This window comes from Palaemon carinicauda, chromosome 35 (genome assembly GCF_036898095.1).
Source record: "Palaemon carinicauda isolate YSFRI2023 chromosome 35, ASM3689809v2, whole genome shotgun sequence".
Classification (NCBI taxonomy): domain Eukaryota; kingdom Metazoa; phylum Arthropoda; class Malacostraca; order Decapoda; family Palaemonidae; genus Palaemon; species Palaemon carinicauda.
In genome coordinates, this window is record NC_090759.1 from 20,874,499 (window position 1) to 20,891,091 (window position 16,593).

At 41.9% G+C, this 16,593-nt stretch overlaps 1 protein-coding gene across 1 annotated transcript in view; it reads left to right on the forward strand.

Annotated features, from left to right (window-relative positions):
- The first annotated feature begins 14,304 nt into the window (after positions 1 to 14,304).
- Positions 14,305 to 16,593, forward strand: part of LOC137627189 (WW domain-containing oxidoreductase-like) — a 65,295-nt gene continuing 63,006 nt past the window's right edge. The window contains exons 1-2 of the mRNA XM_068358266.1: positions 14,305 to 14,317; positions 14,515 to 14,670. Coding sequence (XP_068214367.1) covers positions 14,305 to 14,317; positions 14,515 to 14,670 — 169 coding nt within the window. The remainder of the gene's footprint in view (positions 14,318 to 14,514; positions 14,671 to 16,593) is intronic.

Genomic DNA, 16,593 nt, shown 5'->3' on the forward strand with positions numbered 1-16,593 from the left:
CCCTACCATAAGACGAGAGAGACGTTGTTTCTCCTCGTCATCCGAAGGCTTTTTGCATAAGAAACCTGTCACAAGGTTTCGAAGCCCTTAAGCGAAAGTCAGTCCTTTCAGGACAGGTCCAGCGTCCTGGTTACAGCCATTAGGACAGCTCTGACCCTATGCAGTCATCGGATAACTGCTCGCCGCCTAACAAAAGCGTAACACAGACTCCGAGAGTCTTTTTTGTTGGCAAAGTGTTGCGGTCACAGACGTTACCCTCGTCTCTTACCACAACCATTTCCGTTGATCCTTAATGGGTTGTATGGCAAGACATGCAGTATATGCTTGCCTCCCTTATGGAAGACTATTCTGCCGATTAGTCCGTTGAGTCTAGCCGTTTATCTCATTGATATCCTGGCTTTCAGCCAACCTAACGTTCCTTTGTGCTTACTGTTGACGTTGGTGTAGCTAAGTCACGTCAGTCAGGTTGTTTAGAACCACACTCGATGCGGTCTCGTGTGGTTTTTCAGCCGCATTTGGACGTTAGGCCACTTGCTGATGCTCCTGTTGACGTTCAAGACGTTCACTAACAATCGGAGTTGACTTGTTTTGACGCTGTGCGTCAACCTCCGCATTCTAGAGTTGTTTTGACTGCTCAGTCTAGACAGTCAAAGCAGTCTCGAGTGGACGCTGTGCGTCCTCACGCACCTGTTGTGGTTGACAGTTCAGTTGTTGACAGTTCACAGTCTGTCAAGCAGTTACATGACGTTGCGTTCTGGTCCGCTACTAATGCACCAGTGAGTGTGGACTCTGCTTGTAAAGCATTGCCACCATGGTAGGTCTCTCCCTTGCTTGAGACTCAGCTTTTATCGGACAAGGTTCCTGTAGATGAGGAAGTTGCTGTTCCCCCTCCTACTGATATTCCCTTGAGGACTCTGTCAGATGGAGAGGAGCCTAAAGCTGCTTAGCCCCCTATGGACTTTAATTAAATCATGATGATTTTTTTTAAGGATCTTTGTCCGGATCTTTTTGTAACTGCTGCTCCTCGTTCGCCTAAACGTCAGAGCTTACACTAGGCCTAGCTACTTCGAAGCCGTTGTTTTTAAGCTAGTGCTCTCTCGCTCTCCTAGAGAGCTTTACGTTGGCTAGGCGACTGGTTTTTCACCAGGAGGAGTTTGGGGGATACAGCCTTTGCTTTCCCTTTTTTTAAACTGGCTTATAGAGCGAGAGTCTGATATGACACGAGAGAAGTTCTCGGCTTGGGAGTTCATGCCTCTGCCCAGATAGACTTCTCAAATCTCGTAGACTCTCCCTGGCGCCTGGCCAGGAGACGCTCCAAGTTTTTTACAGGTCAACTTCACAGCTGTTTTCGAGCCTTTGATATTTTGCTGTACAATTATGTCATGCATTAACAAGGCTTTCAGGGATGGAAAGCGGTACCGCCTCAGTCGCTAACCCCGTCTGTGGCCGCACCTGCTCCCGTAGACCCTAAATGGGCTTTGCTGCAAGACATGCAGTCCAAGCTTGCGTTCTTGATAGAGGACTTTAATGCGGAGAAGGTTGCTACCGAACCTTCTGGCCAACAACCTTCCAACCGGTCGGTTGTGCGCCATGTTGACGCTGAGGTAACCTACTCGCGTCTGCCAGTTGAGGTGGTTCCTCCACCGATGCAACCCAGTGTGGGTTGCCAGCCGCACGTTGTCGTTAAGCGACGCTCGGAGGTGGTTGTTGACGTTCAGGACGTTCAACAACCAGCAGAGGTGACTTGTTTTGACGCAGTGCGTCAACCTCAGCAACCCGGTAGGGTGTTGACTGCACAACCCAGACGGTCTAGACAGTCTCGGGTTGACGCTGTGCTTCCTCGCGCACCCATGGTTGTTGACAGTTCACAGACTGTGCAGCAGTTCCATGATGTTGCGTCCGGCTCCGTCACGCATGCACCAGTGCGACCGGACTCAGCGAGCCAGACGTTGCCCACTCCGTTGCCGTTTCCTCATCAGTTTTCGGATGAGGAACCCTCTGATGAGGACGTTGCTGAACAACAAGACGATCAGCCCCCAGAATAGATCAAGCCCTGCTATCCATCCAGAAGATGCTGAAGAAGGAACGCTGCTCAGTCAGGCTGTGGATGAGTCTGGTAGGGACGCTGTCATCCGTGGAACAATTTGTGTCACTAGGAAGACTACACCTCCGTCCTCTTCATACCATCTAGCTTTTCACTGGAAAAAGGACAAGACGCTAGAAGCGGTCTCGATCCCGGTTTCCGAAAAGATAAAGTCTTGTCTGACTTGGTGGAAGGACAATATCAACCTAAGAGAGGGTCTTCCCCTGGCTGTTCAGACTCCCAACCACGTTCTCTTCTCGGACGCATCGGACGTGGGCTGGGGCGCGACACTAGACGGTCGGGAATGCTCAGGACTGTGGAACTCGAGTCAGAGGAGCATGCATATCAACTGCAAGGAGCTGTTGGCAGTACATCTGGCCTTGAAAAGCTTCAAGTCTCTCCTTCGAGGCAAAGTGGTGGAAGTTAACTTGGACAACACCATGGCCTTGGCGTACATCTCCAAACAAGGAGGTACCCACTCACTGACGTTGTACGAGATCGCAAGGGACCTGCTCATCTGGTCAAAAGGTCAAGACATCTCCCTAGTAACGAGGTTCATCCAAGGCGACTTGAACGTCATAGCAGATTGTCTCAGTCGGAAAGGGCAAGTAATTCCAACCGAATGGACCCTCCACAAGGATGTGTGCAAGAGACTTTGGGCCACTTAGGGTAAACCATCCATAGATCTCTTTGCAACCTCGCTGACCAAGAGGCTTCCAATCTATTGCTCTCCAGTCCCGGACCCAGCAGCAATACATATAGATGCTTTCCTCCTAGATTGGTCACATCTGGATCTCTACGCATTCCCACCGTTCAAGATTGTCAACAAGGAACTGCAGAAGTTCGCCTCTCGCGAAGGGACAAGGTTGACGTTAGTTGCTTCCCTCTGGCCCGCGAGAGAATGGTTCACCGAGATACTGCGATGGTTAGTAGACGTTCCCAGTAGTCTTCCTCTAAGGGTAGACCTTCTACGTCAGCCACACGTAAAGAAGGTACTCCAAAGCCTCCACGCTCTTCGTCTGACTGCCTTCAGACTATCGAAAGACTCTCGAGAGCTAGAGGCTTTTCGAAGGAAGCAGCCAGTGCGATTGCTAGAGCAAGGAGAGCGTCTTCCATTAGAGTCTACCAATCGAAGTGGGAAGTCTTCCGAGACTGGTGCAAGTCAGTTTCTGTATCCTCGACCAGTACCTCTGTAGCTCAAATAGCTGTTTTTCTCTTATACCTGAGAAAAGGACGATCCCTTTCAGCTCCCACTATCAAGGGCTACAGAAACATGTTGGCATCGGTCTTCCGGCATAGAGGCTTAGATCTTTCCAAACATAAAGATCTGCAAGACCTCCTTAAGTCTTTTGAGACCACCAAGGAGCGTCGTTTGGCTACCCCTGGATGGAATTTAGACGTGGTACTAAGATTCTTCATGTCAGACAGGTTGGAGCCGTTACAATCAGCCTCCCTGAAAGATCTCACTCTTAAGACTCTTTTCCTGGTATGCTTAGCCTCGGCTAAAAGAGTCAGTGAGATTCATGCCTTCAGTAAGAACATCGGATTTTCGTCAGAAAAAGCCACTTGTTCGCTGCAACTTGGTTTTCTAGCCAAAAATGAGCTGCCTTCTCGGCCTTGGCCTAAATCTTTCGATATCCCCAGCTTATCGGAGATCGTAGGCAATGAACTAGAAAGAGTCTTATGCCCTGTTAGAGCTCTTAAGTTCTGTTTAAAGCGTACTAAACCTTTACGAGGCCAATCTGAAGCTTTATGGTGTTCAGTTAAGAAACCATCCTTGCCTATGTCAAAGAATGCTTGGTCAGACTTTATCAGATTGTTAATACGAGAAGCTCATTCACATCTGAGTGAGGAAGACCGAACTTTGCTTAAGGTGAAGACGCACGAAGTTAGAGCTGTAACAACTTCCGTGGCCTTTAAGCAAAATATATCTCTGCAAAGTATAATGGACGCAACCTATTGGAGAAGCAAGTCAGTGTTCGCGTCATTTTACTTGAAAGATGTCCAGTCTCTTTACAAGAACTGCTACACACTGGGACCATTCGTAGCAGCGAGTGCAGTAGTGGGTGAGGGCTCAACCACTACAATTCCCTAATTCCTTATCCTTTTAATCTGTCTCTTGAAGTGTTGTTTTTTTATGGGTTGTCCGGAAGGCTAAGAAGCCTTTCGCATCCTGGTTGATTTGGCGGGTGGTCAAAGTCATTTCTTGAGAGCGCCTAGAATAGGGGTTTGATGAGGTCCTGTTGTATGGGTTGCAACCCTTGATACTTCAGATCCTAGGGGTCGATCAGCATCCTAAGAGGATCGCGAGGCTCCGTAAGGAAGACGTACTTAAAAGGCAGAGTAATTGTTCAAGTCGACTTCCTTACCAGGTACCTATTTATTTTGTTTTTGTTATTTTGATAACTTCTAAAATGAAATAAAAAACTCTTAGCTCATAAAAGTGTAAACATATATTACTGGTCTCTACCCACCATCCTGGGTGTGAATCAGCTATATAATCACTGGCTAAGTTAAATATTGAAAAATGTTATTTTGATTATAAAATAAATTTTTGAATATACTTACCCGGTGATTATAAATTAAATGACCCTCCCTTCCTCCCCAATAGAGACGCAGTGGGACGAGGAGAAAATTGAGTCTTTGTTTACATTGAGAGCTGGGTATCTGGTCGACAGATGGCGCTGTTGGGCACACCCGCAACCTGTGTAGCGATCGCTGGTGAGTTTTTCCGTAGAGTTGTCTGTCGAGCAACAGAGTTGCAGCTATATAATCACCGGGTAAGTATATTCAAAAATTTATTTTATAATCAAAATAACATTTTTTCAAGTCTTGCTTCACTTAGTATTATCATTTTATTTTCACTATCGTTGATAATATCAGCCTCCGATCCACTGCATTCTTCTTCTAAAATATCTTTGCCCTTTAGCAGTGATGAACGAATAGAGAGACGATTAGGGGTGGATTTGGTTGGTCTCTGGCCAGCAGTGATGTTAGCATGCGCCATTTCCTGCGCGGGCCCTCTCTCTCTCGTCGTCGCTTCATTCCCCTCTATGGCATTAGTTTCTTGAATTCTCTGTTCTGCTTCTTCGATGGCTATATCAAATTGGCGTTTCCGCATTCTAGAAGCATGAAGTGAACTCTTGCGCCTTTTAGGCATGGTGAAAAACTAAAAACACCGCAGAAAAAAACAGAGTTCAGTCAAGGCTAGCGAGCATGAAAAAATGCGACCTTATTACGTGAAGATTTATAGGCAACTGAGCGTCATGACTCATGATGGGTGTTCACTGTTTTGTCTTGTCTAGGTATAACCAGAAAGGTGCCAATTAGGATATTATTGACATTATATATTTCATTTCAAAGGAAGTTTTTGTAACATATATCACAAAAACTATACCAGACTAAATAATTTGCGCTACTGGTGTTTTCTGTGTATAAAGTTGTTATTACATTTCAGGCCATAGCTAGAAAATTAAGGCGAATTTTAGCATAATACTTCGTGCACACATTCTTGAATGCTCTACGAAGCCATAGAATTTTTTTCAGCAAATCGAATATGTTTCATATTTTTTCGGTTTTTTAGGCGGCCGATCCCCTTAATGGATATACACTGTACAGAGAGAGTGAGTTAGGACCAGCTGGGTGGAGAGATAGGTAGTGGCGCACAGCCTCCCAATGTAAAAGAGTGCATGCTATTGGAATCATCACTCAGGTAGTGGCGCACAGCCTCCCAGTGTAAAGGAGCGCATGCTTTTGGAATCATCGCCCAGCTTGAATTTTATCGCGATTTTTACGAGAATTTTTATATAATAGGTATTACATTGTTCTTGGCCATCACAATGCTGTTGTCAACTATTAGAAATCAAATTCTTAATGTTGGGAAAGCAATTATCACAAAGACTTTTTCTTTTTTCCTTTTTTCCTTGGCCACGAAAAATCGAAACCACAAAGCAAGAAACTGTGATTAACAAGGTCCAACACGCACACACTCTCTCTCTCTCTCTCTCTCTCTCTCTCTCTCTCTCTCTCTCTCTCTCTCTCTCTCTCTCTCTTTTGTTGCATTCAATAAAATTGTTATTATTTAAGTAATTAATTGTGGTTTAATAAAACATTTATGTACTTCTGTTTTAAATTTCTGGTGTATTTTAACAATCAAAGTATTTTGGGTGCTGTGATCAAATCAGCTGATGAACATATGAATCAATAACATAGAGTAAAATTTCCCATATGTATATGTGTATATATTTACATATGTATGTGTTTATTATTTTTTTTTTCCTTATGGCAGGGATGTTTCTACATCTGTTATTGCCACTTGGGCGGATGTTTCTACATCCGGTATTGCTGCCTGCTTTGATGAATGGGAAAGGTGTCATGGTTGGGAGGTGTTGTGCTCAAAGCTATATGTGAGAGTATTGGATGATCTCAGCCTTCCCGAAGATGGTTTGGACCTTTGTGGCGTAACTATTCTCAAGTGTTGGGTCTTTGGAATCCAGGGGGATCCAATGCTTGGGGTAGGACTCTTGGCTTTTGGCCGGAAGCCCGTCATTACAGATATGGGGATTGATTGATTGATTTAAAGTTTTCAGGCATCCTGACATCTGAGGTCATTGACGCCGACAGATATGGGGAGGATGATTCCATAGTTTCTTGGTCTCAGTTCTAACAGGCGGGTTCAGCTTACACCTGTGCCTCTATATCTGTTTTGATGCTATCCTTCGGGTAGGATATGGAGTGGACCATCTGGGAAGTATACTCTCACTGTGCTGGTAGTGGAGAGTGCAAATTTCCTTCCCAACATGTGATGCCTTAATGTTCTCAAGCAGGTAAATCAAAGTATTAAAAAAAATCACTCTTCTCTTTTCTTTATTTTGATGGATTCTTCTTACAATGACCCCACCTCCCTTGGATATGCTGACTCGCCTCCGGCACTGTTGACGACCTCTGGCAATTCATTTAAAGAAAACTCCGTTGACGACGTCGGAACTAAAAAGGACTATTCTTTAAACATTCGAATTCGGAAAAAGGGTAATTTGGGCAACACAGGAAAACTGAATGTCCTGCACGTTACCCAAATCCCATTAGAAGCTAATTATGATGTGCTACATAAAATATTTGAGTGTTACGGATTAATAAAAAAAATTGGAATGAAACTTCAAGATGATAATTGGGAATCTTGGTTATCATTTAATTGTCATGAGGAAGCATTTAATGCAAGCCGTAATATTGTTGATATTAAAGTAGGTAATATGAGTGTTAAGGGTGCTCTGTGTGATGGGGCACCTAAAGATTTGGATGTCTACAGACCAGCAGACTGGGCTGATAAAGATATAGAGGCAGATATGCCATCCCAAAGAAAGCCAAAACCACCAATGTGGCTTCTTGCTCAATCTGTAGGAGGTACGGAAAATTATTCCAAGATCTGCAAATTTCTTCAGAGGAAGATAGGTACGATCGCACCTGGAGATATATCTCGATTCGGGAAGAAAAGTTACTTGATAAAGGCTAAGTCATACACACAGTCTGTTATACTGTCCAATTTGAAGACAGTAAATGAAGATATAAAATTGGACATCAAACCCTATCTAAACTTTAGCTATGGAAGGGGAGTGGTTTTCAATAGGGATCTATATGAATTTACTGAAGAGGAGATATTGGCTATGTGTCCTCTATCAGTGTGGAAAGTACGTAAAGTACCTGGAACATCAATGATTGTTCTTACTTTCCAGGATGCTGATGTACCTTACCACATAGACATAGAAAACGAAAGGATCAGAGTTTAACCTTTTAAGCAGAAGCCACTGCAATGTTATAATTGCTTTAAATTTGGACATCCTTCCAAAATTTGCAATAATGAAAAAATTTGTAATACTTGCTCCAATATTTACCATGGGGAATGTACACTTGAGGCAAGGTGCTTAAACTGCAACTCTAATCATAAATCTAATGATAGGAGCTGCCAGTTTTATAAGTTAGAAGAGGAAGCCCTCAATAAATCAATTATTGAACATGTAAGCGTGGGACATGCCAAGAGATTATTAAATAAATCTAATACTTATGCAAAGACTTTAAAAACAGGAGAAAAAGTTCCTCGGGAATCATCTCACCCACCTACTACTGTAGGTAGTTCTCGAAAAAGGAATTCACCATCTATTGATAAAGTGCTGCATAAGACAAGAACATCTCCTCCTAAAGATTTATCATTGAGTATCAACAAAAAGACATTGCCCACCACTATGAAACCGTTGTCCCCCATTACAAAGGATAGTACTAACCTCTCCCAGGCCATATCCTTGCCTGATTTAATGGAGATTCCACCTGACACCAAGTTATCAGGTGTACCTGTAGTGGGGAAGGTACAAAAACCTGGTAACTCGCAACCTATTAATCGTAAAAGAGAGAGACCTCCATCTCTCTCACCCCCTTCCATAAGAAATACTAGAATTATGACATCAAATAAATATGATGTTTTGTCTGTTGATGTTGCCGATCAACCAGAAGATAATTTAAATAAATCAGAAATTCAAGTTGAGGTCCACCATCCCCCTCAACAAATAGATAAAATGATACAAAGAAAAACACCAACGTGAACCCAACATAAGACCATCTCTGAAGAAACCTACAGGTAATAATGTTAGATTAAAAACTGCTAATGGGAAGACCTCATCCAAGATGTCTTCCCGAAATAATCCATAGTTTTCTCCTCAATTTTGCAATGGAACTGTCAGGGTTTAAGGGCAAAATTTGAAGAACTTAAGCTCCTAATTCATGAACATTCCCCCATAATTGTATGTCTATAGGAAAGTATGCTTGATGCTAACACTCCTAGTCCTCGAGAGTATGTTAGCTATAGAACACTATATAATCATCAAGCAGGGAGCCATGGTGGAAGTCTCATGTACGTTCGTCGAGATGTTCCCCAAATTGATATAGGAAGAAAATATACAATATGCTCTCTCTACTTGCCTCCAAATGATAATATTTTATATGATGATTTAGCAGAGGTCATTCATCAACTCCCTCAACCATTTCTCTTACTGGGAGATATGAATGGTAGACATCCTATATGGGGTGATATTTTAGCAAACACAAGGGGCAATATTATCTCATCAATTGTGGAGAATGAGGATGTGGGACTCCTTAATACAGGAGAGCCCACACACTTCCATGTTCAGACAGGTACCTTGTCATGCATTGACCTTTCAATTGCAAGCTCTAACTGCCTTCTTGATTTTGATTGGAGGACATTAGATGATTGGCATACTAGTGATCATGCACCAATCATTATAAACACCAACAAGGGTTCGCCTTTACAAAGATCGCCACGATGTAATCTTGACAAGGTAGACTGGGTTAAATTTTGTGAGCTAAGTGAAATCGAAGGGAGTGCAGATCAGTTTGAAAGTATTGATGATGCCATAGACCTACTGAATGGAACTCTCCATACAGCAGGAATCAATTCGATTCCCAAAACCACAGGAATATTCAAAAGACGACCAGTCCCGTGGTGGTCTTCAGAATAAACAGCCTTGCACAGAGCCACCAGAAAATCTCTGACTAGATTGCGTAAACGCCGTACGGAGGAAAATTTGATAACGTACAAAAAGTGTAGAGCACAGTTCCGCCGTGCCATGAAAGAAGCTAGACGCCAATCTTGGATGGCTTTTGTTTCCTCCATTAATAGTAGGACACCACCATCTTCTGTATGGAGGAAAGTAAAAAAGATTGCAGGCAAATTCACCCCAAACCCACCACCATTGTTGAAAGTGAATGGTCAGTATGTGACTGAAGGAATTGAAGTTAGCAATGCCCTGGCTGACCATTTTTCAAATGTATCGTGCAAGAGTATAGCAGCTCCTGGTCACCAGTACAGGAGCATTGAAGAAAAGAAAATTTTAAATTTTGCAACTGGAAGGGAAGAGTCATATAATTCTCCTTTCACTGAAAGAGAATATGATTCGGCACTTTCCACTTGCAACGATACAGCCCCTGGACCGGATAGAATTCCATACGCAATGATTAAACATGTACATTTTAATACAAAGTTGTTTATTTTAAGCATTATTTATAGAATATGGCATGATCATAGTTATCTAAGTGTTTGGGAACTAGCCATTATTTTAGCCTTTTTAAAACCCGGTAAGGACAAGTTTTTTAGCAGCAAACTACCGACCTATTGCATTGACATCTTGTTTATGTAAAATTATGGAGAAGATGGTCAATGCAAGACTGATGTGGTACCTTGAAAAGAAGGATATTTTATCACCCATTCAATGTGGATTCAGAAAAATGCACTCAACGACTTATGTGCTAATACGACTTGAGTCCTCCATTTGTTAAGCGTTTGCTTCCAAACAGCACCATGTGACAGTCTTTTTTTATCTTGAAAAGGCATATGATACCACATGGAGATACGGTATTCTTAAAAGAATCCATGAGTTAGGATTAAGAGGAGAGCTACCACTATTCATTCAGTCATTTCTTTCACATAGAGTTTTCCAAGTGAGAGTTGGGGAAGCTCTATCACAGAGTAAATGCCAGGAAGAAGGAGTTCCTCAGGGGAGTGTGCTGAGTGTAACCCTTTTTGCACTAGCAATTAATGGGATATCCTCAGTCATTCCCCGGGATGTTCTCGCAACATTATTTGTGGATGATCTCTCCATATCATTTGCTGGGACTAGAATGGCAATGGTTGAGAGAAAAATACAACTCTCTATTGATAAATTATCCATTGGGCCGATATGAATGGATTTAAGTTCTCGACAAGTAAAACTACAATTGTCCATTTCTGTCGTATCCGGGGAGTACATCCAGACCCGGATATATACATCAAAGGTCAACGGATCCCATGTGCAAGTGAAGCTAAATTTTTAGGGTTGATATTTGATTGTAGGCTTACATGGGTTTCTCACTTAAAAGCATTAAAAGCTATATGTCTTGAAGCTATGAATCTTTTAAAAGTATTGTCCCATACATCATGGGGGGCAGACCGCAATACAATTCTAAAATTATACAAGGCCTTGATTTTTTCCAAAATTAGTTATGGATGCGAAATATACTCCTCAGTAACCCCAAGCCGGTTAAAAATATTAGATTCTATACATCATGGTAGTATAAGATTGTCCACAGGAGCCTTTAGAACCTTACCTATCTCAAGTCTCCTTGTGGATGCTAGGGAGTTGCCTCTAGACCTTTACCGAATGTCCTCTATTATTCGGTATTGGTTTAGATTGCAAAGACTCCCTATTTCCTCAGCCTTTCAGACTGCATGCCTTGTAAGGCACTCAACCTACTTTAAGTTGTACCCAAAATCTCCTCAACCTTTTGGGTTTTGGGTGAAACAGTTATTAAACAATCTGGATATAATTAGAATTAAGGTGCTTCCATTCAAGGTATCATCAACACCTCCATGGAAATTACCTGACATATCTCTTTGTAAATACTTTATTGGAGTTAAGAAGAATATGACTGACTTAGAATCCAGGTCTCTTTTTATGGAACATGTTGAAGAACATAGGGGATCGACTTTTATATATACTGATGGCTCCAAATCTGATGCTGGTGTTGGATTTGGAGTACATAGTAATGATTTTAATGGTAGAGGTGCACTTCCTCTAACAGCTTCCATATTTACTGCCGAACTGTATGGCATACTAACCGCTATTGAGAAAATAGCTTTGGAAAAGGAGGGTAATTTTACAATTTTTAGTGATGCAAGGAGTGTTCTTCAAGCTTTAGAAGTTTTTAATTCTAGTAACCCTCTAGTTTTAAAGATTTTAGAATGGCTTTTTATTATTGGACGGAGAGGTATAACAGTTCGATTTTGTTGGGTTCCAGCACATGTAGGTGTGTCTGGGAACGGGAAGGCAGATTTACTGGCGAAGAATGCGGCATCCGAGTTGCTACCAAGGAGGTATCCCATTCCCTGTAATGATTTCCTACCTTACATCAAGAAATTGGTTTGTAATACTGTAAATGGCAACAGCTCTGGGATAGTCAAGATGGCAATAAAATGAGGGAAGTAACAAATATCATATCACCTTGGAGGTATAACATTATACCCCGAAAATGGGAGACGACTCTTTGCCGTCTCCGTATTGGTCACACACGGTTGACACACGAGTTTCTGCTGAAGGGCCAACACCAACCGTATTGTGAGGACTGTTTAGTACCTTTAACAGTGAGGCATTTGTTGACCGAATGCCCCAATTTTACTAACTTAAGAAATAGATATCTGTTTGAGGCTCGAGGTGAGGATGGCAGGTTCATCCTTGCCAAGATTCTTGGACATGATGTGTCCTACTATGCGAGCGGAATTTTTAGATTTATTTCAGAAGCAGGTCTTCTGAAAACTATTTAACTATTGTAATGACTTCTTTACTTTTATGGTTTTAATTGAATTCTCTCTTATTTTTCATATATAATAAATGCTATTGGCATTAATGACCTTAGATGTCAGGATGCCAGAAAACTTTCAATCAATCAATCAATCACCTCGACTTGAACAAGTTTCTGTGAACACGGGCAAGGACAAGAGGAGAGTCACCAAGAATACAATCTATTCCTGGATCCGACAAGATATAAATCAGTCCTTGAACCCAGACTCTTCTCCAAAAATTCTTAGACCCAGAGCTCATGATGTTAGGGGCATAGTATGTCTGTAGCATTGAAGAACTGCTCTGTGACACAGGCTTTTCAAAATGGTGTGTGTAAGCGTGGGATGACCCTCATAGTCTGGACCTGAAAAACGAAACCCACAGGAACCTGGATACCTAGGTCCTGTGGCGGCAGCACAACATATGGTTAAAGATACCTCAGTTCCCTTGCAGGACAAGTAGCAGTCGGTCGAGAGTTGACGTTTCCCTGAATTAGTCTGGGATGAACGGTAGAGTAACTGGCCTCTCTCCTTTCTTGTGGTATTGCATCTATGGAACTCTGCAAGCTGATCTCATCTGTCCACATATAAAACCATATCCTTTGTGTTGCATAAAATATGATATGTATTTGTTATGTCCCTTCCCTCCCAGCTAGGGGGAGTCGGGCAATGGCTAGGTTAAGTGCAGAGTTCAACTCCAAACAGTTCCTTACCTAAGGGTGAGTCTCCATTGTAAAGAGCAAAAGGGTTTGTATTTGTGTTGGAGCAAATGACAAATTTGGAAATAATATGTATTTTTCCTCACTATACAAACCTTGAGTTCTTTATACATACCTGTCTCGCCATCACCTAACTCCCGAGAAAGTCCTGCCTGCAAATATTATTATTATTATTATTATTATTATTATTATTATTATTATTATTATTATTATTATTATTATTATTATTACTTTCTAAGCTACAACCCTAGTTGGAAAAGCAGGATGCTATAAGCCCAGGGGCTCCAACAGGGAAAATGGCCCAGTGAGGAAAGGAAACATGGGAAAATGAAATTTTTAAGAAGAGTAACAACATTAAAATAAATATCGTATATAAACTAAAACTTTAATAAAACAAGAAGAAAAGAAACAAGACAGAACAGTTTGCCCGAGTGTACCCTCAAGCAAGAGAACTCTAACCCAAGACAGTGGAAGACCATGGTACAGAGGCTATGGCACTACCCAAGACTAGAAAACAATGGATTGATTTTGGAGTGTCCTTCTCCTAGAATAGCTGCTGAGCATAGCTAAAGAGTCTCTTCTACTCTTAACAAGAGGAAAGTGGCCTCTGAATAATTACAGTGCAGTAACCTCTTGTGTAAAGAAAAATTGTTTGGTAATGTCAGTGTTGTCAGGTGTATGAGGATAGAGGAAAATGTGTAAAGAATAACCCAAGACAGTGGAAGACCATGGTACAGAGGCTATGGCACTACCCAAGACTAGAAAACAATGGATTGATTTTGGAGTGTCCTTCTCCTAGAATAGCTGCTGAGCATAGCTAAAGAGTCTCTTCTACTCTTAACAAGAGGAAAGTGGCCTCTGAATAATTACAGTGCAGTAACCTCTTGTGTAAAGAAAAATTGTTTGGTAATGTCAGTGTTGTCAGGTGTATGAGGATAGAGGAAAATGTGTAAAGAATTGGCCAGACTATTCGCTGTGTGTGTGTGTGTGTGTGTAGGCAAAGGGAAAATGAACCATAACCAGGGAGATGGATCCAATGTAGTACTGTCTGGCCAATCAAAAGACCCCATAACTCTCTAGCGGTAGTATCTCAACGGGTGGCTGGTGCTCTGGCCAACCTACTACCTATGAAAAGTGAAGGTATTTCATGGTGTTTGAGCTAGGTGGTTGGTCTACCCCAACCCCCACTAACTAGTGGTGGGTTGTTATACCTCACTAAAAGGTCTTTTGACTAGTTTTCAGGATTTGCCGAAATAATATCCACTGTAAAAAGTTCAAGGTTTTTATAGTTAGGAAAAATACAAATCCTTTCTAATTTGTCATATCCTGTATTCCAGGTTCCTTGCTATATCTTGCATGTCGCAATGGTGAGAAAGCTAAGAAAATTGTAAGAAATCTACGCAGGGTGACGGATAACAAAGAAATTCATTATTTGCATCTAGATCTCTCCAAATTTTCCACAATAGAGAATTTTGTTACTGCTTTCAAAGATCGTGAGTATTTTACAAATGGACATAGTGTATGCTTATTGTATGAATGTATGTTAAGAACTAATGCTTAATGTTCAGGGTGGCCTACAAACTTTTTTTCAATAAATGTATTTAAAACTCCTACCACCAAATTGGCAAAAGAATTAATTTCTACTAAACTACCCATTCTTTTACCCATAGCCAACATTTTTTTTAGTTAGCCAACCAGAATAACCTTAGTTCAATGCATGCCTTCTATTGACATGACTAAGGCTCTAGAAAATTGCCCTGATCTGTTGAAATTGGTAGTTATTCTTACGCGGATACAAACTTCCGAGTCATTTAATGGGTTACTCCTAGTTTCATTTTCTACAACCAGACAATCAAAAGAAAATTGGTTTGATTGCATCATGCTTCAATCTGCATAATGCTTGTTCAAAGTACTTCCCGACAACACTGGTTGGGAAGTAGGTCGGTATGCCCACTTCCTCTCTCTGTGATCAGCCATGTGTATCGCCCGTACTGTACCCTTATAGTGCTTAGTGCTTGTGTCTGGTATTTACTGTCACTTGCATCTAGCTTTATTTGTGAGATTACGAATGTGTGCCTTACTATTATTAAGTAGAATTCGATGTGCTCCTTCTCCGGCCGAGGTAGACTACCCTCTGGTACATTTATGAGCCTGGTAGAAGAGGATCCACACCCGGTTTGACCTTCCTGTAGAGATAAACAATGTTCTGTGGAATCACCATGTGAGTACTGTAGGGAGTGGTCGTCCTCCCAGTGGGAGAGATATTGTTCTTCCTGCAAGAGACAATCTAAGAGGGATCCTTACCCTTCATCTTTTGTCAGCAGTGACAAGAAATGTAAGATTGGTTTTGTGGCAAACGTTATCCCCCTTCCAGGTCCATTGTGTCAGGAGCCCACTGAGGCTCCAGTCATGGATGACAATGGCCATAATTTTTTTATTTTATCACCCAGTGTTGATAATGTATGATATGAACTTGAACCAGTTCTTATAGTGGATCCCCTGACTATGGCTGTTGTGCTCCCTGAGCTGGATTCTTCAGATGTTCCATCTATCCCTGATTTTTCTGTATTATGTTATGCTTAGATCTCCCTACCCCCTGTGAGTGCATTGAGTGGAGATCTATACTGTACTGTATATGTCATATTATACTGATAAGATATTTCCCCCCATAGAAGTGTTTCCAATTAGTTAAGTGAAAATATCTTCGCATTCCCATCGGAAACCTTATGAGTAGAGCCTGTCGTTTTCCCTTGTACTGAGGCAGCCTTATTGAAAGATCTTTATTACCAGTCATCAGGTTGAAATAACAAGCAAGGCCTGTCTTGTACGCCTACGGGTCTTCAGTAGAGATCTCCATATAAAGAGTTCCTGGCATTAATGATTAAGCTAGGCTGAGCGTTCAGAATAACAAGTCTTAATGCCCCACTGTATCGTAAACATGATGACGTCACTGTACCCCACCACCATCTCAACATGTGAGGTAACTACTCCTCATCTTAGGCAGGTCAACAGGGTCTAAGCAAGTTGTCACCCCTAAACATCATGTCACTAAACGCACAGCCATGTTTGACGCGTGGACAGTCTTCCTCCGCAACTTAACAATGTCAAAGTTCAAGCTAATGTACGTTCACCACGCCCTAGAGGGCGTGGTAGATCGTCTCCCCATTACTTTTAAGGTTCCCCCAGAGCTTTTTATAAATTGAAGGATAAAGCTTTCATATGACCACACTAGCACCTGGCCTAATGTTCATGATGCTAAAACTAAGTATTCAATGGAACGCCATTTTATTAAACATAATTCTTTACAGGTGCAGAGTTTAGATGGTTGTGGAATGAAAGTCACTCCCCCATCTGACACAGATGAAGCAACTATCGGCAGACAACGTAGATGCCCTCTTTCCCTCCTCTATCCTGCT